At 41.5% G+C, this 22,852-nt stretch overlaps 1 protein-coding gene across 17 annotated transcripts in view; it reads left to right on the forward strand.

The window, feature by feature from the left end:
* TTLL5 (tubulin tyrosine ligase like 5) overlaps nucleotides 1-22,852 on the forward strand; it is a 330,457-nt gene that overhangs the window by 234,139 nt on the left and 73,466 nt on the right. For all 17 annotated transcript variants that reach the window (XR_003550803.1, XM_027775153.1, XM_006157045.3 and 14 more), the window contains one exon: nucleotides 12,007-12,202. Coding sequence is in view for 16 of the 17 variants with exons in the window: in XM_027775153.1 (XP_027630954.1) it covers nucleotides 12,007-12,202 (196 nt within the window). In the remaining variant the exon portion in view is untranslated. The remainder of the gene's footprint in view (nucleotides 1-12,006; nucleotides 12,203-22,852) is intronic.

Consider the following 22,852-nt stretch of genomic DNA (forward strand, 5'->3'; position numbering starts at 1 on the left):
AAAGAGTGTATGAAAGACTGGAATTATTTCTTCCATAAGTATTTGATAAGATTCCATCAAAACCATCTAGGCTTAAAGGTTTTTTTGTAAGAGACTTTAAGAATCTCTTTTAAAGGGTTGGATTACAAATGAAATATCTTGGGGCCAGCAGGTGGTGTAATGATCATGTCACTGGACTCCCACATAGCCGATCACTGAGTCTCGGACCCAGTGGCTTAAAACTCATGCTGGGTACATGTGCATGCATGCCCAAAATCCCAAGATGAGAATGGAGAAGGGCTTGTAGCATGGCCATCTCTTTGGTGGGTGATTTCTTGCTTTCTGTCTTTCTGGCAAGCACACACACCCTATAGCAAAAGTCTCTCTATAGGTCTATGGTTTTGAAAGTGTTGTTGGTGGATCTAGGGGTGGGGGATGCTAGGAGAAAGGGAATCCTCCAAATTCTTTGAGGAAGCCAGTGGAGTCAAAACTATATTCACAGTAATACTCAAGGAAGGGCGCTGCCTTGCAATCTGAACTAGCCACTTTCTGCATGAAAGATTTTTACTTGAAAAAGCAACTGATAGACAAACTGTGATTATTCAGATTTAGATATTTGACAGACATTTTTTTCTAAACAATCAATCTATCACTTCAGTGAAACAAGTGATGGTGTTTGTGGTCAATGATAAAATTGTAGCTTTCAAGAAGAATTAGACTTTTAGAAGACTTGTAACCATCATTGTGAGTTTGACAGCTCCCAGCACTGGCAGACTTCTGATGAGATAGGTGGTAATGCCATCAACTCTAATTTTCTTTGTACTGTGAAATGTGTCAATATTTGGAAGGTCTGCATAACTCAGTGAACCAGTATTCCTGAAGAGCAATGCTTGATGTGATAAAACCATGCATGAATAAAAGACTCAATCACATTGCAGGGTGGAATAGTATGAAGAGTTCATTAATTTGGTTTCAGATTCTACCATTGCAAGTAACCTTTACACTACTACATTTTGAGTTTAGTGGAGGTCAAAGTAGAATAACTGTGATTTCTCAGAAAGGGACTTCTGTCCGTCTCTAGCTGTGTCCTCCACTTTCCATGTCACCATACACTTGGTGAAAGTCCGTGAGAGTGCAGACTCACTCTGCCTGGAGCTTCAGTGATTCTGATATATCATACAGCCCACACACAGGCATGAAAAGTTTCTTTAGAATTGTCAGAGTTATCCCCTCCTATGGCAGATTCTTCGTACTCCCAGGGGTCTATCCTGAATGAAAGCAGCCGTAAGTTTTTCCTTTCCTTGGAAGGACTTTTCACTTCCAGAAATTTTGTTCATTTATGTTTCTGGTTGTCCTCAACAGTTGATTGGGTTTGACATAAGTTTGAGTTAACAGCTTATCCAGCTTGTTCTTTTTGTTAAGGTCAAAAGGAACTTCAAGAAGTTTGTGGAAAGTGGTATTGAAATATAAGTTGATTTTGGTGCAAAAATACTTTTAATCCATTTGCCTTATTTTTAATATAATACATGTTTTTTATGAACTTTTTGAAGACCTTGTCCTATACGTGATGATGTCTTGAAACATTCTACATCTTACTTAGAAGCGTAAGTCCAACAAAAGCATGTGTGTGTGTGTGTGTGTGTGTGTGTGTGTGCGCGCGCGCGCGCATGTGTGCACTTTTTGCCTTTGACTTAACAGAAAGAGAGGTAATATCCATAATGGAGAATCAGGGAGCTGTATTTTTCTTTTTCTTTTTTCTTTTTTTTAAATAGAAAGGTTTGATTTCATTATTTCTGAAAGTGGAGGTTAACAGTCTCCTTTGGGATCACTAGAGTTTTAACAAAGTCCCAGATCACTGAGTCTCGGACCCAGTGGCTTAAAACTCATGCTGGGTACATGTGCATGCATGCCCAAAATCCCAAGATGAGAATGGAGAAGGGATTGCAGCATGGCCATCTCTTTGGTGGGTGATTTCTTGCTTTCTGTCTTTCTGGCAAGCACACACACCCTATAGCAAAAGTCTCTCTATAGGTCTATGGTTTTGAAAGTGTTGTTGGTGGATCTAGGGGTGGGGGATGCTAGGAGAAAGGGAATCCTCCAAATTCTTTGAGGAAGCCAGTGGAGTCAAAACTATATTCACAGTAATACTCAAGGAAGGGCGCTGCCTTGCAATCTGAACTAGCCACTTTCTGCATGAAAGATTTTTACTTGAAAAAGCAACTGATAGACAAACTGTGATTATTCAGATTTAGATATTTGACAGACATTTTTTTCTAAACAATCAATCTATCACTTCAGTGAAACAAGTGATGGTGTTTGTGGTCAATGATAAAATTGTAGCTTTCAAGAAGAATTAGACTTTTAGAAGACTTGTAACCATCATTGTGAGTTTGACAGCTCCCAGCACTGGCAGACTTCTGATGAGATAGGTGGTAATGCCATCAACTCTAATTTTCTTTGTACTGTGAAATGTGTCAATATTTGGAAGGTCTGCATAACTCAGTGAACCAGTATTCCTGAAGAGCAATGCTTGATGTGATAAAACCATGCATGAATAAAAGACTCAATCACATTGCAGGGTGGAATAGTATGAAGAGTTCATTAATTTGGTTTCAGATTCTACCATTGCAAGTAACCTTTACACTACTACATTTTGAGTTTAGTGGAGGTCAAAGTAGAATAACTGTGATTTCTCAGAAAGGGACTTCTGTCCGTCTCTAGCTGTGTCCTCCACTTTCCATGTCACCATACACTTGGTGAAAGTCCGTGAGAGTGCAGACTCACTCTGCCTGGAGCTTCAGTGATTCTGATATATCATACAGCCCACACACAGGCATGAAAAGTTTCTTTAGAATTGTCAGAGTTATCCCCTCCTATGGCAGATTCTTCGTACTCCCAGGGGTCTATCCTGAATGAAAGCAGCCGTAAGTTTTTCCTTTCCTTGGAAGGACTTTTCACTTCCAGAAATTTTGTTCATTTATGTTTCTGGTTGTCCTCAACAGTTGATTGGGTTTGACATAAGTTTGAGTTAACAGCTTATCCAGCTTGTTCTTTTTGTTAAGGTCAAAAGGAACTTCAAGAAGTTTGTGGAAAGTGGTATTGAAATATAAGTTGATTTTGGTGCAAAAATACTTTTAATCCATTTGCCTTATTTTTAATATAATACATGTTTTTTATGAACTTTTTGAAGACCTTGTCCTATACGTGATGATGTCTTGAAACATTCTACATCTTACTTAGAAGCGTAAGTCCAACAAAAGCATGTGTGTGTGTGTGTGTGTGTGTGTGTGTGCGCGCGCGCGCGCATGTGTGCACTTTTTGCCTTTGACTTAACAGAAAGAGAGGTAATATCCATAATGGAGAATCAGGGAGCTGTATTTTTCTTTTTCTTTTTTCTTTTTTTTAAATAGAAAGGTTTGATTTCATTATTTCTGAAAGTGGAGGTTAACAGTCTCCTTTGGGATCACTAGAGTTTTAACAAAGTCCCAGAGGCCTGTCCAACTCACTCTCACTCCCCTCTTCAGCAACCTCTTAAGCACTAGATTCTAGGGGGAGGAAAGGGAGGCAGGCCCCTATATTGATACATTTTAATGGATGGAAGACAAATTGAAAGCCTTGGGAAGAGTGTTAGGGCAGGAAACCATCAGCTCTTTCTCTGAGATCACCAGTGAAAAGCAGAAGGTGGAAGACAGTAGAATGATGGAATGATGGCTGCCAGGAGATGGCACTTTCTCTCTGTGATATTCCCTGCTGGAAGATCATAAAGGAAGTTTGAGCAGAAAACTAAATGCTTAAAGGGTGTGTAGGTTCCCGCACCCACCTCCACTATTTCATGGATTGAAGAGGAGGCAAATACATTTCCCCAGATAACTTGTCTTCGTCCTCAGCATAGAATGGTTGTAATATAATTTGTGGCAACCCTTTGCAGGATATTATACAATAGGGCTTTTCTTTTTAGTACTTGGAGCCCTTTGACTTCACAGCTAGTACTATGGTGGTGATTATCCAGTGCTAACTTGCAGCACAGATTCCTCTGCTGGTAAATGGCTAAGTTTATGTGTTCTGTATAGAACTTGAACTATAGGGCAGCAGTGTTTCCAGGGACATTCAGCCCCTGGAGATCTCCACCTGGTCGGAGGGTCCTTGGCTTCACACAAGACGAAATTCAAGAGTAAGCCTTTGAGACAGAGTAAAGCAAGTTTATTAAGAAATAGCATACAGAGCCGATTATGCCGTAAGTGAAGCAGGCTGTGAGGGAAGATGGGTGAACACTTTTGTTCCTTCTATGGGTAGACAAGATCAGGGAGTAAACCTGGGTTGAGCTACAACTGCCCAGTGATTCCTTGGTTGCAAGCCTCAAGAGGAAAGGGAGAACTGTTACCCAGAAGAGTAAGATAGAAGAATTAACCCCATTGGCAAGGTATCCTCAAAGTTGGGTGGGTGTCTGGTTCATACAGCTTGGCTTAATGCCAGACTGAGACAGAGGGCAGTTTATTCATGACTTTTCTGAGAAAGGGACAAATTTACGCCTGGAACCACTGACCCTCCCATTTTCTGACCTCGTAGGGCAATTCTGGTCATTGCTGTGGTAGTTGTAAACTGTCATGGTACAGAGAGAGTGTCATTTTAACATGCTTATGAAGTATGATGAGGGTATGATGAATTTGAAGGTTAAGCAGCAGTCATTCCAGGTACCATCTTGGTTCCAGCTGGCTCAAACCCAGTCTCTCAGCCACCTCCTGTTGTATCAGGTTTTGTTGTGGGCATTAGAAAGCCCCTGGCCTCAGTCTCAGCAGTGTTGAAGTGGAATCGTTGGATAAGGGGAAAATAGCAATACTGTAATAGTGTTAGCAGTGGTCACATACTTTTGGAACCCTTCTTGTGTGCCAGTTCTTTCACCTGCATCCACTCTTTTATACCCACAACTCTGCAAGATAGGTACTATGATCATGTTCCCATTTCATAGATGAGATCGAAGACAATAAAAGCACAGAGAAGTTAGACGTAATGAAGGCTACAATGGAAAGGATCATTCCTCGCTCATTCTCTCCTTATTCAACCTTGACTGTTACCCGATGCCAGCTGTCCCGGGAGGCATTTGTAACAGGAGACACAGCATCTGTTCCTGCAGAACCACTCTAATTTCATCCTAGGAAATACCCTCCCAAGCCAAGGGAGATCCCCAACCGCATTGTGATGCGTCCTGGATCACGTAGCTGTCTTATCTCACCCAGCTCTGCTTTGTATTACTCATGAGAGTCCTTCTGTCGTCTAAGATTTTCAGCACATGCACCACGTTCACAGCTCTTCCTGGGTGCCAGAATTACTTGATTTGTGATTGAGAATTTGTATATAAAGAAACATAACCTGTGCTGTTGTTAAATATCCATACATTTTGTAAAGTATCATTGAAGTAGGTGGATATTCTTTCTTATTTAAAAAAAAAGTTTTCCCTAGAAAGTACTCCTCAATGGCCTCATATTGCTTCTCATTAGAAGCACCATTGGCATTTTTAGCAGTACTTATGTTTTGTGAGGTTCTTTTCTTCTCCAAAGAACAGAGACGCAGGGAATTGGAAAAAGACATGAGGCACTGATGTCATGTTGTTTACTGGCTAAGTTTACTGGAACTCACAGAGCTCTTAGGAGGCTCGCAAAGCACATGGTGGTGTTCGCAAGTGCTTCCTCCCTCTTGGAGCTTGTAAGGCGCAAAGAGAATGCTCCAAGCATTTTCCTCCCTTCTTGGAGCTTGTGGTGCAGGGGGCTGAGCTGAGCCAAGCCAAAGCCATCAGGGCTCACCTGCCTAAACCAAGGCCAAGCTGAGCAGGACTAGCTGACTGGGCAGAGCAGGGCAGTGCAAGGCAGGGCTGACCAGGTGCTTCTTTAATCTTAAAGGGGCTGCAGACAGTAAAGGTTCATTGCCAAAACCAAACTGTCATGCAAACATGTCATTTTCAATGGTGTAAAACAAACAGCAAAGTCAAAATTACATACCAAGCACATAAGTGCAGTACAGCTGATGGCATAGGTCGTTTACTCTGTGACCTTCAAACATGATAAAATAGGAGGTTCGGGAGCCAGACTAAGCCACCCTGACTCCGTTTGCAATACAAACCTATTACAGGATTGTTCATTGCATTTCTGGATATTTAGTACATTTGACCTCTACCAATTAAATGTCAGTACCTTCCTCCCACCTCTCCTGTCACTGTAACAACTGAGAGCACAACCACACAGTTCCGAACATCAGGAGGGGCAGAACATCCCATGGAGTACACGGCGGCTCCTGTTTGGTGGGATTGGGTCGAGGAGGCTGGCTGGGAAGTGGATGGCGCAGTCATAGTCCGTGTACCGCTGTCGTCGCCCTGCCTCACCCTGCCCTACCATGACATCGCATTCTCGGAAAGTCTTGGCGCTGAAATCACATCTTCACAGAGAGTGCAGTCACCTGTGAGAAGATTTTGCCTTGCATTTTACAGATTCCTCCAAGTTCCCTAAAGCAATATCCATTAGATGGAACAGAATTTAAGCTAGAAAGATTAAGTATAGTCCTTCGGTGTGTATTGTCAGGAAGTTGGGAGAATGGGGGAGGGCAGCAGGAACAGTTATGGAAGAAACCTTGGGTCTTGCAGTATCACAGTATAATGCAGAAAGTGAGGTGAAGTTCTAAAGGCATAGGCTAATAAGAGAATGTAGTATTTAGAAAAATTTGCCATATTGTTACTTGTTAAGTGCTACATATGTTGTAAGAGGAAATTACAGGATAGTCCACTTTGAATCTAATGTTAAACATTCAGAGTATTCCCACTGCTAACTCTTGGCTCTGTGCACTCAGTTCTAGAAATAATGTAAAACTATTAGTTATTTACAGGGGATATGGACAACATTGTATTTTAGGATTGAGCAAGGAATAATATATGTTTTAGAGCAAAAGTTTGGTAGGAGTTGAAAATGTGTTACTAATAAAAATGTGAATTGAAAGTCAAAAAGATAAGATCAAGTTTGGGGTGGAAATTATTAGATGCCATAGGAAAAAATTTAGATAAAGAAACATGGGGGGGCAGAAGATGTTATGTTGATTAGGGTGCTAGACTCCCACATAGTTGTCCACAATTTGAGTCCCGTACCTGGTGGCTTGCTTTCTCACTTTCTCACTCTCTCTCTCTGTCTCTTGCCTATGCCCTATAGCAAATTAAAAAGTAATATTGATAAATAAAATTAAATGGATAATTCTAAAAAAAAAGAAAAAAAGATGTAGGAACCTAGGTACCAGATATCAGGGAAAGTGCAAGTTCTAACATGCCTGGTCTCCTCTGCCAGTCAGTGCAGAATTTGCACGCTGCAAACACCAGAGCTTCTGCCCAGGTGTGAGGCACTGTGACCTGAGTAACAGCCACTGTAATTCAAAGCCAGTTTTTCTGGGCACTTACTACGTTATGTAGCTGAGCACGCCCTGCCCCCACCCAGTGTTGCACTATAAAAAATTCCTGCTTCTTTGCTAAAAACCTCTGCTTGCTTGAGAAACTTCCTTTTGTGATTTGGAGACTGGTCTTATGTTACTGATGAGATTAAAAACAGATTTCATTATAAAAGTTTATGATGTTCCAGTCTGTTCAATATGTGTGCATTGGAAGGACACATCTATCTTAGGCAGAGTCCCTTATTGGATCTTCTGCTTACTGTCTTACCCCTTCTACACCTGTGGACCCCTGCCTCGTGTTCACATGCCTGAGAACTTGTCCACGGTAGACTCTAATTTCTGATAATACAATGAGAAGGCATTAAAGTAAATGCCTCCTGGGAATATTTCTTACTGAAACAGATTTAAGCAAGCACAACCAATCTAGCTAACTAGTGAGAATCCTGATACATGCTTCATAGTCCTCTAATTTGCAATCACTGAGTCTAGACTTGCCTGCCTATGGCAAGAAACTTGTATAACCAACAAGCCAGGAAGGGAACCAAAATCTCCATTATGAATTACCTGACCTTTGGTCTCCTTATCATAAGTTGTAGTTTCATTCAGTATTCAAGCAGTACGCCCCTAATTGATGGGACTCCCGAGGCTGACTCGGCCTGCATTCTCACCTCTCCCCTCTTCCATGGCTGTTTGTTCAGTGCTCGACCCACTCCTGCCTTGAACTTTCTTCTCTTCGTGTAAACCTGGATACACTGCACCACGGCCCCTCCTTCCACCCACAGCTCAATCAGCAACCTTAACTATTCAGCCCGTTTCTTAGATGTTCTCCTCAGGAAGCTTTTCTGTCCTCTCACTGTTGAGAAAAGGTATAACCAGGTCCTCTGCCACCTCCTTTCCAAACCATGTCATCCCTGTTTTATTTCTGTTCAGCACTCTACTTTGTGAATGACGTTACCATTTCATTATTGTATTTAGGTCCTTATTTAATTAGTGATTATATTTCTTAATACCTCTGGATGCCTCTTGGGAAAGATCAGCTCTTTTCAACTATATTAAATAGCAGGCATGATGAGCCATTTCAAGAGGGGTCACTGAAAGTCAGATGTTCATACATATAAAAAGTAAAATAAGTTCTGAACTTTTTGGTCCTATTCTCCAAGATTAGTTGATAATGTGAAATTGAGCAACTGAACTGTGAGAGCCAAAGTGTGGGAGGAGATGAGCAAGGGTGTGACATGCCAGAGCTGAGATGATATGAATAGGAAACCTTTCATCCGTGGACCTCAGAACATACTCACAGACTTACTATTCACTTGGATTTGGAAACCTCTGTTCAAGAGAGGTTGGGAAACCAAAGCAGAGACCTAAACTGATCAGGCTCCGAGGGAGGTCTCGAGCAAGAAAGGAGCATGGAGTCCTGGGCTCAGCAAACATCCCACTTGGCTCTCGCAGAGCTCTGTCAGGGTCTCAGGTCCTAGGCTATAAATAACCTTGGCCTATAGGTCAGACTCAGGAAGGGCCGTGTCACCTCACCACAGTGTGACTGCATCTCTGCCATAAAGTGGCCGTTATTGCCAAAGGTAAAAAATTTAAAAATAACGCAATGAGCTAAATCACTAGGGACACTTCTCTCAAATTAAGCACTGTTTCATTTTTCAGTCCTGCTAACCATGGGTTGGGTAAAGCGGTTCTGAGTGAGAGTGTTTCTAATGTCTCTTCTATATACGATTTTCTGGGCATTGTAGCGCAGAAGGGGGAAAATACAGAGTAGTGTTTTAAAAGTCCAGAGAAGGAAAACCAGAGATTTCAGGAAACAAAAGATGGAGAATAGTATTTATTCTCACCATAAATGGGGACCTTTATGAGAGATTATATTAAAATGTATCTAGCATAAAATGGACCATTTTAACTGTTTCTCAGCGTACAATTTAATACATTTATTACATTCGCCTGGCTTGCAACTGCCACCACTGTCCATCTCTAGAACTTTTTCATCATCCCAAACTGAATCTCTGTACTCAATAAGTAGTAACTCTCTATTCCCTGGCCTTCAGCATCCATTATTCTAATTTGTTTCTAAAATTTGCCTGTTTTGTTTATTGTTCATTGTTGATGGACATTTGGATTGTTTTCGCCTTTTGGCTATTGTGAATACCACTGCTCTGAACATTGGCATGCACTTGTTCTGTTTGGATTTCAGTTTGGGGGGATATATATTACAAGTGGAATTGCTGGATCACTTGATAATCTTTGTTTTATATTTTGAGGAATCACCAAAGTATTCTCTTTTTTTCTTTTCTTTTCTTTTTTTTTTTTTTTTTTTTGGAGAGGTTTTTGCTATAGGGCGCATGTGCTCGCCAGAGAGAGACAGAGGGACAGAAAGCAAGAAATCACCCCGCAGTGGGGATGCCCTCTCCGCAGTCCCTTCTCCTCCATTCTCCTCTCAGGATCTTGGGCACGGACGCACACGTGCCTGGTGTGAGTTTAAGTCAGCGGATCCAGGACTCGAACCGCCATCGACTACATGGGAGCCCAGCAACATAGCCATTACGCTAACTGCTGGTTCCACCAAAGTATTCTCCACAGAGACTACACATTTTTACTTTCTCACTGTTAGTGAATAAGTGTTCCAGTTTTTCTACATCCTTGTCCGTCTTTATTATCTTCTGGTGTTTTGTTTTGCTTTAACAATAGTCACCCTAATAGTTATGAAGTGATGTAAATGTGGACTTTTCTGCCTGGAGGAAATGGTCTGAGGAGGGAAATGTAGGCTCTTGGGGTGGTGAAGACTTCTATTTACTACTTACATCTAAGGGTGTGAGCAAATGTGGTAACCAGAATCTAGACTGTAAAAGGGCCCAGCTGGGGTAACATGCTCTGAACACTATTGCTTAGCAGGCTGAAGCCACATGGGAGACCCAGGTTCAATTCCCAGCCCACCCTAAAAGCCGAGTATGGTGGTGTGCACCTGTAGTCCCAACTTCTTGAAACTGAGCTGGGAGAGTCTATCATAGCAAGACCCTGTCTAAAATACCACACCACCAAAAGCAAACAAAAAGCGAGAGTGGGGAAGATAGCCACATGTTCAACAAATAGCAACGATCAAAAAAGACCACTGACCTTTTGCCTTCATCATATGTGCAGACTGAATATTGACCTGGATTGGAGGACTATACTGAGGTGTATTTGGAATAATGAAAATATCTTTTTATACCAGTTATGTTATTTCATGATGGGGGAAAAGCTCAAATATAAACAGCTTCTAAAAGAGATTTAGATACTGTACTAATGGGTGGTTTAGAAAAATCAAGAATTGGACCAGCCCATGGGCTGGTGGTTAGAGTGGCTGGATCCCACATAGCTAACCAAGCTGTTTGAGTCTCAGACTTGATGGCCTGGAAAAACACATCAGGTGTATGTGGATGCATGCCCAAAATCTCAGAGAGAGGGAGAAATGGAGAGGGGAGAAAGGATTGCAAGGATTGCAGAGTGATCATTCCCTACAAGGGGTGCTTTTTTGCTCGCTCGCTCTCTCTCTCTCTCTCTCTCTCTTCCTCAACCAGCAAGTACGCACACATGCCCTCTGAAAAATTAAAAAAAAAAAAGAAGAAAAAGAAGAAAACCACTAATTATGTGTAATTCACCCTTTTACTTTTTTTTTTTTTTTAGGAGTTTGGTTGGGTAGCTGGGTGATTTTTTTTCTTTCCATAAAGTGGGTGTATGCACCCACTATAGAGAGAGACAGTGAGAAATCAACCCCCAGGGGGGATGGCCATGTCATAATCCCTTCTGTTCAATTCTTCTCCTGGGATCCTGGGTACACAAACACACACCCAGAGTGATTCTCAGGTCACCGGGTCTGGGACTCAAACCACAGTTGGCCATGTAAAAGTCCAGCAACATAACCACCACTCCATCTCCTGGCCCCTACCCCCCTACCCCTTTACTTTTAAAGTTGGCGTTAGAGAATATGGTCTTGCCTTTGTTTCTACCTTATATTAGCCTGCCATCCTGCGTCTGAAGTTCTCTGAACTATTTTTTTTTTGCTATAGGGCGCGTGTGCTTTCCAGACAGACAGAGAGAGAAATAGAGACAGAAAGCGAGAAATCACCCCCAGGGGGGATGGTCACGCCGCACTCCCTTCTCCAAGAACCTCTCGGGATCTTGGGCATACACGCACACGCGCCTGGCGTGAGTTTTAAGCCATCGGGTCCGGGACGCGAACCGCAGTCGACTACATGGGAGTCCAGCGACATAGCCATTACGCTAACTGCTGGTTCCCATCTGAACTATTCTTGAAGGCCCTTGTGGCAACCACAGGGGAATGAAATTGCCGTTTCAATTATTTAATATTCGGGAGATACTGTACACCACCCATGTGTGAGGTCTTAGGATAGTGCCGAGAATAGAACAGAGAGCAAAACAGATTCTGTCCTTGTCCTCATGGAGCTACAGTTGGGTGGAGGAGCTAAATAATTCATCACACAAATAGGTTTGTATTTCCAACTGTGTGTGGTTCTATAAAGCAATAATACCTGAAGCACTTCTTTGCTTTCCTTTAGATTGTTCATATAACCAAACTTTTCCTTTTTTTTTTTTTTTTTTCAGGAGTGTCCAAACAGGTGGCTTTGCCTGGGAGGGAGAGGTAGAGAACAACGCATATAGCAAGGCTACGGGGGTGGTCCCCCAGCACAAGTATCACCCCACAGCGGGCAGTTACCAACTCCATTTTGCCCTGCAGCAACTCGAACAACAAAAACTTCAGTCCCGGCAGCTTCTTGACCAGAGTCGAGCCCGGCACCAGGTAATTCAAGTTGATGCTTTTCTATTTACTAATATCTTCTTCCTGTTGATAAAAAATTAATATAATATCTTCTTCCTATTGGTAAAAAATTAATACTAAGGATAAATGAAGGGAAATGTTATTTTTCCAGAAGTTTACCAAGGCCACTCTGAATTAGACGATTTGTAGAACTATCTGGAGACTCCACACTGGCTTTGCTAGAAGGTAATGCTGAGCCAGCGTTTGACATGATTCTTCCATTTGAGTATTTCTCTTAAAAAATCTACTTTAAGAGACAACAGATGGCATAATGGTCCTATTGCTGGACTCCCACATAGTCAACCACGGTTCAAGTCCCAGACCTGGTGGCTTAAAACTCATGCTAGGGGGACCAGCAGTTAATGTAATGGCTATGTCGCTGGACTCCCATGTAGTCGACCGCGGTTCGAGTCCTGGACCTGGTGGTTTAAACTCACGCCGGGCACATGTGTGTGCATGCCCGAGATCCCAAGAGGAGAATAGAGAACGGATTGGGGCGTGGCCATCCCCTCAGGGGGGTGATTTCCCACTTTCTGTCTCTCTGTCTTTTTCTGGCGAGTGCACGAGCCCTATAGCAAAAACCTCTCAAAAAAAAAAAAAATCTCATGCTGGACGCTGGACTACATGTGCATGCATGCCCAAAATCGTGAGAGGAGAATGAAAGAGAAGGGAATATGGTATGACCATTCCCCCGAGGGGGTGGGTGACTTCTCACTTTCTGACTCTCTGTTTCTCCAGCAGTCTTATGTGCCCTATTGCAAAAAAACTCTCTTACAAAAAAAAAAAAACCTACTTTAGTGTTTACCCTTTTTGTTTTACTTTTTCTTTTTTTGGAGAGATTTTCACTGTAGGGCACGTGTGCTCGCCAGAGAGACATAGAGACAGAAAGCGAGAAATCATCCCCCAGGGGGGATGGTCACGCCGCAATCCCTTCTCCTCCATTCTCCTCTCGGGATCTTGGGCACGCACGCACACGCGCCCGGCGTGAGTTTTAAGCCACCGGGTCTGGGACACGAACCGCGGTCAACTACGTGGGAGTCCAGCGACATAGCCATTACGCTAACTGCTGGTTCCCTACCCTTTTTGTTTTATGATCTTAGTTTAGTAACCTCTCATTTCCAGATACCTAAAATTTATCATTTTAAGCATCTATTTCTTTTTAAATATAATTATTTTTTAAATTTTATTTATTATTATTATTATTAATTTTCACTCAAGAGAGAGAGAAAGTGAGAAAACAGGCCACCAGATCCAGGACTCACACCATGGTTTGCCATGTGCAAATTCATTGCTCTAACCACTATGCCACCTGTTGGCCCCTAAGCGTCTTTACTTGTAAATGTAACTACTGTTTTGCTTTGATAGAGTTGGTATACTTAAGATCATATTAATCCTTCAGGATCTATCACAGTTTTCAAGGAATAGGTAACTTGCAAGTTCTTGGAAGAAATGATTGTTAAGTCAGGTTACTAGTCTTCTGTGTAAAATGCTATTCATTCAACAAATGTTTATCCTGCATTTTCCACTGTTTGAAACATGGAGACTATAACAGTGACTGTACACACACAAGTCCTTGCCACTGTGGAACTTACACACAGGGAAATCCTGGTTCTCTACTCACTGTCTGCAAAATGACTCCTCCACAAAGGAGCTCTGTCAGTGTATTGCACTACTGTATCAGGGTGGCCTTGGTTACAGAGAAATGACGACTCTCCCAGAGGTCAGTATGGAGAGCTAAGTTTCTCCGGACACTTCAGGATTAAATCCAGTGATCACAGAGAGTTATTGAGCTGAGTCAGCATTGAGCCTATAAATTCCCTGGCATTTAGTTTTAGAAAAACCTAGTATCAGTTTGGTCTCTTGTCATTTGTTTTTTCCTTATAAAAATATAGTGCATTTTCATGAATCAGTGTAAAATTAATATTCACACCAAGACAAAGGCACCATTTTCTAATGTATTTTCTCCTGCTAAATAAAACAATTACAGGTTGAGCATCCCTAATCTGAAAATCTGAGATACCTTGTCTCAAGCATTCAGATAAGAGATAGTTAACCTCTATCATTATTCTTCATATCTTTACTTATCTTTTCAACTACCATCCATAATAAAATACAGTCATTTTACTATTTCAGTATAGCTCATCACTTGATCATTTTAAACTGTAGTGCTATACTCTGTATATTATATATTACATTAACACATTTAATTGAGAAATTATAACTTGGCATTTGTGAAGTAGTTCTTTAGATTGTTTTTACTGGAGAAAATTCTAGACTTCTTAGTCTAGAAAGCATAGACAGTAGTATCTCATTTTCATCACTATACTGCCCTCAGTCATGTGGAAATTTCCTCCTTTAGAAAATCATGAGATAGTACAAGTATTTAAGTCAGTTTTCACTGTCACAATTGCAGATCCAGTTGTATAGCTTTTATTTATTTATTTGTGTGTTTGTTTTAGGTTTTTGCCATAAGGCACATATGCTTGCCGGGGAGAGAGAGACGGACAGATACAGAGAGAAGGAAAGTAAAAAAATCACCCCCCAGGGGAGATGGCTATGCCACAATCCCTTCTCCTCCATTTTCCTCTCAGGATTTTGGACACACATGCAAACGCGCTCAGCACAAGTTTCAGGCCACTGGGTCCAGTACTCGAACTGCAGTTGACCATGTGGTACTCCAGTACCTTAACTACCCCACTATCTGCGCCCCCCCACTTTTTTAATCTGTATAAATTTCTTAAAACTTTCAAACTTCTAAACTCCATGTCATTCAGAGTCCTTGAGAATGCCAACTTCATTAGATGCTGGATCATGAAAAATGTGTATTATGGGAAAACTATGTATGGATTTCAAAACTTTTGCACAAAATTAACTTGTACATTAATTCTATTTTCCACCAACTTTTTTTTTTGAGAGATTTGCTGTAGGGTGCATGTACTCACCAGAAAGATAGAGAACTAAAAGTGAGAAATCATCACTCCAGGGGGATGGCCACACTTTTTCCTCTATTCTCCTCTTGGGATTTTGGGCATGCATGTACATATGCCCAGTGTGAGTTTCAAGCTGTCAGGTCCAGGATTTCAACCATGGTTGACCACATGGGAGTCCAGTGTCTTAACCACTATGCCACCTGCTGGCCCTTCCACAAATTGCTGAAGTCCCCATATATAACCTTATTTAGATCCTTATGTGTATACAAGAGACATTTTAAAAGTTCACAGAAATACATATTATGATAAAACATAATTGTAGCTCCAATGAATCTAGACCGATGGTCCTTTTTATTTATTTATTTTTTTAATTTTGCCACAGGGTGCATGTCCTTGCTGGAGAGAGATAAAGAGAGAGACAAGGAAAGCAAGAAATCACCCTCTATGGGACATGGTCATACCACAGTTCCTTCTTCTCCATTCTTGTCAGGATTTGGGGCACACCCTTTTTTCCAAGCTGCTGGATTTAGGACTCAAACCACACAGTTGGCCATGTAGGATCCAGTCGCATTAACCACCACACCACCAGCTGGCCAGACAGATAGTCTCTCAAACCATGCTTTAATTCCTTGAAAAGCTGGATTATTTAAAGAAAAATAAAAAGAGGTATTTTCAGAGCACTGAAGTTTTGGGGAAGGAAAGGCAGTTGGCTGATTTTCATGTTTGGAAACGGCTTCACTTTTTAAGTCCTTCTCATGCTTTTGATTAGCTTCCAGCAACTCACATTCCTCGGAAAACTCAGAGTGCTGCTATTCTTACGTGGATTTTTTCTGTCATTGTTAAACTGAGGATTATACTGGTTTAGTTTCACTGAATTATGAAGTATATGGAAAATATGTTTTTTAGAATCTGTCAGCGTATCTGTCTTAGAGAGGAGGCAGAACTCCCAAGAAGGGAGTTATCTTGTGTCTCCTGGAGAGGGAACAGAAAATCATTCATCATAATTTTATATATGCATATAACATCACTTTATTTATTCCCTCTGTTCTTCTAGACTACAGCTAGTTTAGGTAAGAAAAAAAGTGAATAAGGGTTAAATTCTAGGACTATGGGGAGAGCTACAGAAACGAAATTTTAGTAGCTTGAAGAGTTTATAACTAATAAAATAAGCAAATAAGATACTAGATATTCTTCATGTTAGAATATTTAATAACTTAGAGCAATTGATATCAGAGCTTTTAGAACATTTTTGAAGGTTTTTGCCATAAGGTGCATTGGCTCGCCAGAGAGAGACAGAGATTGTGAGAGAGAAAGTGAAATATCATCTCTTAGGGGAGATGGTTATGCAACAATCCCTTCTCCTTTCTCCTCCTAAGACTTTGGGCACACATGCTCACACGCCAAGCGTGATTTTCAAGCTACCAGGTTTGGGACTCAATCCCCAGGTCATGGAAACTAGCCACGTGGGAGTCCAGCACCTTAACCACAACACCATCCGCTGGGCCCCTCAGAGACTTTTTTATTATTTAAGTTTTGCTACAGGATCCAGCTGCCTTACCACCATGCCACTGGCTGGTCCCAGAGGACATTTGGAATCACTCAACAGCAGAAGCAAAGCCCTATGAGATTTTAAGCCTATATTTTTAACTTAGCTATACTAGACCTCACCATTATAATTCTCACCAGATTGTTGATTGAATCGTGGTTTGCATTCTCAGTATCTTATATTTCTTTCCTTGAATTAATCCTTTAGATGGAGATGTCTCTAATGAACTGTGATTTAGATTAATTTTTCTTTTCTTTTTTTCCATTCTCCATGTTTTCCATCTCCCTCTGTCTCTGGCCAGAGGGAGAAAGGGAAAGTGAGAAAGCACTCCCCGTGGGAAATGGTTATGACACAATCCCTTCTCCTCCATCTCTCCCTCCTTTTGGGACTTTCAGGCCACCAGGTCTAGGATTGGAACCACATGGTCCACCATGTGGAATTCAGCCACCTTAACCACCAGGCCACAAGCTCGCTTGTGGAGTCATTTTTCTAAAGTATAGGTACCTATTGGTATAATAAACAATTTTGTTAACTGCCTGTTTGAGAGTAGTAGATAGAATAGAAATCTAACTTACCTAGCATTCACCTATGAGAGAGATCTGTTTATAGAAAAGGCTATTAAAGGGAGCCTTATTTTTTATATCATATATCTTATTGTATTGTGTTACATTATACAAGGGGACTTCAAAAAGTTCATGGAAATTGAAATGAAAATATGAGTATTTGGGTGTGAAAAATTTTGAAATCCACCTGTAGTTTTCCATAATTACATTTTACACGAACTTTTTGAAGCTCTCGCCCCTGCATATTATATTATGATAATTACACTCATAAACACTGCCTTTCACATAGTGATTTCCTAACAGATGTTCAGAGAAAGATCATCCAGCCTTTTACCCATTACATGCAGAGTAAGTTCCTTAGCTTTTACTGCCTCCAGAAAAGGTGTTCATTTAAAAAGGCAAACTCTGAGTCAGGGTGTGAGTGTGGAAATGGGCTTTTCTAACCATTCATGCAGAATGACTTTGATCGTCATCTCTGTCTAGGATTGCACTCAGACCTACAAATTGTCATGCACTGAATCCACCCCCACAAACGACTGGCCCTGAAACATGGGAGTGAACGGCCATTGGCAGAGGTTTGCAGAGAAAATTGGTGTGATCTGGTCCATTGTTAAAGAGCATGAAGACAAAAAACAAAATTGAAATTATGAGCTCTTACACACTAATGGGTAAAACCAGCAGTTTAAAAATCATTGTTTTAAGTCAGAGCAGAGGTCAGCAGCCTTTTACTGTAAATAACCAGATAGTAAACATTTCAGGCTTTTTGCAGGCCATAAGGTCTCTGTTGCAACTCTTCAACTCTGCCATGGTAAAATGAAAACAGGTATAGGTAATATGCAAATGCACGAGTGTGGCTGTCTTCCAATAAAACTTTATTTACAAAAACAGGTGGCAGGGACCAGCAGTTAGCGTAATGTCTATGTCGCTGAACTCCCACGTAGTCAGCTACGGTTCGAGTCCCGGACCCGGCAGCTTAAACTCACGCCAGGCACGTGTGCGTGCATGCCCAAGATCCTGAGAGGAGAATGGAGGAGAAGGGATTGCGGCGTGGCCATCCCCCCTGGGGGGGGGGGGGGTGATTTCTCGCTTTCTGTTTCTATGTCTCTCTCTGTCTGTCTGGCGAAAAAAAAAAAAAAAAAAAAAAAACTCTCCAAAAAAAAAAAAAACAGGTGGCGTTTGGCCTACAGGGTCTATTGATAGTTTACAGACACCTAGTCTAGAGGAACAGAACCATTTGAAGGGCTTGTTAAAACAGATTGTTCTCCCACCCTCGTTTCCAGTGGATTTAGGGTAGAGGCTCAGTTATCTCCATTTTTTTTTTTAATTTTTGCAATAGTGACTTTATTTTTTATATATAATTGTCACATAATTGTACATATTTATGGAGTGCAGGGTGATTTTTTTTCACAATGTGCAATGTGTGTAGTATTCAAATCAGGATAATTAGCATATCATCTCAGACTTTTATCATTACTTTTCATTGGGAACATTCAAAATCCTCTCTTTTAGCTCTTTTGACATACACAGTAAATTATTAACTGTAGTTATCCTACTGTGCTATATAGAATACTAGAACTTACTCCTCTTATCTAACTATAATTTTGTACCCATTAACCAACATCTCTTTCTAATTGGTTTCCTGATAATGTTCATGCTACTCTCTTGAGGATCACATTTTGAAAACAATCAATTCTAGAGGGAAAAAGATGAATAGAAATGTCTCCTTTTGAGTATTTGTTTTCTGTCCTTTAGAAAGGAGATGCAATGTTTTAAAACTTAGTGTTGCCCTTATAAAACTTCAAGCAATACTTTTTTTTATAGGAACTTTGTGGGCATAGTTTTCATCCCATTCACCACAGTTCTCCTCATAAGTAAGTTATCAAAATACCTCCTTGCTCATTCTTATCAGGGTACATTCTGCTCAGCAATCGCTGTTCCCAGATTCAAGTCTTAGGGTGGGGTAAGATATAGTTAACGGGACAGAGTCCTCCCCCTTTTGTTTTTATAAGTTTATTTATTTTATTCATGATAAAGAGCATGTACAGGTGCATGAGAGAGAGAGAAAGAAAAACACCTTCAACAGGATCTTGTCACACTGCTCATCGGGATCTTGGCCACACGCACATATGTACCTGACATGTTTTCAGGCCAACCCAGGGAGCTGCCCCCACAGTCAGCCATGTGGTTTACAGCACTGCAGTTCAGTAATAATAGCCACCACTTAATTAGTACTTGCTGTGTTCTAAGCATTATTCCAGGTGCTCCGCTCACTTCAAATGAGTTTCAGTATAATTAGGGGAAATCCCAGCGTTTGATAGGTGGGGATGGTGAGGACTCTGCTGCAGATGGATACAGCCCCTACATGTCTTCTCGCTACTTTTCCTTTGTGCTTCTCATTTCCTTCTCACACTGGCTTCCTGCCCCTGAAGAAGAAGACAAAAATACTTTGCTCTCAGCTGAGTCGGGGGGACTTTCTTGAGCAACTGAGACTACTGGTGACTTCAGCATGAGTAGCTCTTCGTGCTGGGGTCTGTGAGGAGGGCTGCACCGCTGTGAGGCCCGACTGACCTGATTCTAATTGCCGACATTGAGCTGATGTTATTCTTGGCGCAGGACAGAGCGATTACTCAGTAGTTTCTGTTAAAGTGATCCTTTGTTAAACTTCTGCTCCCAACCCACTCCCACTTTCTTCCCTCCCACTCTCTTCTCTGCCTCATCCAGACTGAAAGGGAGCCCAAAGAGCAGAAAAAGTAAGGACATTTTGATGACCAAGGCAGAACTGCTGAAGTTTCTTTTAACAACAGAGGAGAGGAGAGGAGAGATTTAAATGCATCTCGGTTCTTCACTATTTCTCATTTTTCATTTAAAGCCTTTCAATTTTCCTACACTGAATTCTTAGCATTAGTAAGGTAACTCAGAATAGGAGAAAACTGTGCATCCCAAATTCCTCCACCTCATCCTCCCTCCTCTGTTGTTCATTTCCCCCTTCCACCATGCCCAAGTTTACCAGACTAACCTAGATTCAGTGAGGCTGACAGAGACTGTTTCCCTAGCGAGCAGTGCAGGGACAGTTCAGTGTTCGCATCAAGGAGTCTTCCGGTATGCTAGAAACGTCTTGATTGCCACGTGTAGTGAGCTTCTAGCTAGCGGCGTTTGTGTACATGCACAACCCCACAGGTGTGGAAAGGATTCCCAAATAAACTCAACCAAGTCTTGTTATTTTGCTTCTAAAAGTTCATTGCATGTGTCTAGAAAAATTCTGCCCCCCTGCGGGAATGAATTATGTTTCTCCAAGCCTTCCGCGGCTGTATGTTTGCATTGCGGGGGAAGGGAAAGAAAGAGAAATTCAGCAGGCACTCGACTTTTTCCAAGCAGCCAACAGTAACATACGGGCTCCTCAGCATGGCATAAAGAGCAGGCCAACAGTCCCGCCACGCAGGTGTCGGTGTACACCCTGAGATGGTATAGGAAAGGGGAAGGCTGAGGGGGCGGGGCAAGAGAGGGGAAGCAAGCCTGTGTAGGTTTCAGTCCAGCCTGTTGACTTGAATGTCAGAACCTGTTGCTTTGGCTTTTGTTTGATAGATGTTGGTTGATTCTTTAGTTCTATTTTGTTTATTTATGTTTATCAGAACTCAGAAAATACTCAGTTTCTGGCCTTTAACTATCACTGATTTTTCTAGGACCATTTGATTTAGTAGATTTTTGCCAAACCAAACTTTCTTCTTCTTGTCTAATAAAATCCATTGAAAATATGTGAAATAATACATATAAATTGTATTCAATTATTTTGGAAATAGACATGCTAGACAGGTGTTGGAGTCAGATAATCATTGATTTTAATCTTGATCCTGTCCAGTCTGTGATCTAGGACAGGTTATTCAAATTTCTTTGAACATCATTTTTGTTGTTATGTTTTGTCGTAGGGCACGTGTACTTCTCAGAAAGAGACTATGAGAGAGAGGGAAGTGAGAAGTCACCTTCAGGGGGAATAGCCACACCCCAGTCCCTTCTCCATTCTCTCCTCCCTCCTCTGTTGTTCATTTCCCCCTTCCACCATGCCCAAGTTTACCAGACTAACCTAGATTCAGTGAGGCTGACAGAGACTGTTTCCCTAGCGAGCAGTGCAGGGACAGTTCAGTGTTCGCATCAAGGAGTCTTCCGGTATGCTAGAAACGTCTTGATTGCCACGTGTAGTGAGCTTCTAGCTAGCGGCGTTTGTGTACATGCACAACCCCACAGGTGTGGAAAGGATTCCCAAATAAACTCAACCAAGTCTTGTTATTTTGCTTCTAAAAGTTCATTGCATGTGTCTAGAAAAATTCTGCCCCCCTGCGGGAATGAATTATGTTTCTCCAAGCCTTCCGCGGCTGTATGTTTGCATTGCGGGGGAAGGGAAAGAAAGAGAAATTCAGCAGGCACTCGACTTTTTCCAAGCAGCCAACAGTAACATACGGGCTCCTCAGCATGGCATAAAGAGCAGGCCAACAGTCCCGCCACGCAGGTGTCGGTGTACACCCTGAGATGGTATAGGAAAGGGGAAGGCTGAGGGGGCGGGGCAAGAGAGGGGAAGCAAGCCTGTGTAGGTTTCAGTCCAGCCTGTTGACTTGAATGTCAGAACCTGTTGCTTTGGCTTTTGTTTGATAGATGTTGGTTGATTCTTTAGTTCTATTTTGTTTATTTATGTTTATCAGAACTCAGAAAATACTCAGTTTCTGGCCTTTAACTATCACTGATTTTTCTAGGACCATTTGATTTAGTAGATTTTTGCCAAACCAAACTTTCTTCTTCTTGTCTAATAAAATCCATTGAAAATATGTGAAATAATACATATAAATTGTATTCAATTATTTTGGAAATAGACATGCTAGACAGGTGTTGGAGTCAGATAATCATTGATTTTAATCTTGATCCTGTCCAGTCTGTGATCTAGGACAGGTTATTCAAATTTCTTTGAACATCATTTTTGTTGTTATGTTTTGTCGTAGGGCACGTGTACTTCTCAGAAAGAGACTATGAGAGAGAGGGAAGTGAGAAGTCACCTTCAGGGGGAATAGCCACACCCCAGTCCCTTCTCCATTCTCTTCTCGAGATTTTGTACAGTGTCCTAAACTACGTTCTGGAGGTTTGGAGATTTAGAGTACTTGTATGGGTTGCTATTAATTTGTATATTAATATTTTTTAATTGCCAGAGGACATGTGCACTCATTAGGAGGAAAAAAAAAAAAAAGACAGAGAGAGGGAAAAAATGTCCCACCTCTGCCATGTAGGGCATGGGCATGCCACAATCCCCTCTCCTCCGTTTCTCCATCCTTTCGGGATTTTGTACATGTGCACATACCCAGTGTGTTTTTCAAGCCACCAGGGCTAGGACTTGAACTGTAATTGGCCATGTCGCATCCAGCTTCCTTACCCACTGTGCCACAGGGCCAGCCAGCCCATATTATTTTTTAAAGTTTATCATTATTATTATTATCATCATTATCATTATTATTATTATTACTTAACTTGCTAGAGGGGGCTTGCATTCACCAGAGAGAGACAGAGGGAAAGGGAAAAAGCACCCCCCCATCAGTGCCCACAGTTCCCTCTCTCA

Source organism: Tupaia chinensis, unplaced genomic scaffold (assembly GCF_000334495.1).
Source record: "Tupaia chinensis unplaced genomic scaffold, TupChi_1.0 Scaffold000528_1, whole genome shotgun sequence".
In the NCBI taxonomy this organism is placed as follows: domain Eukaryota; kingdom Metazoa; phylum Chordata; class Mammalia; order Scandentia; family Tupaiidae; genus Tupaia; species Tupaia belangeri.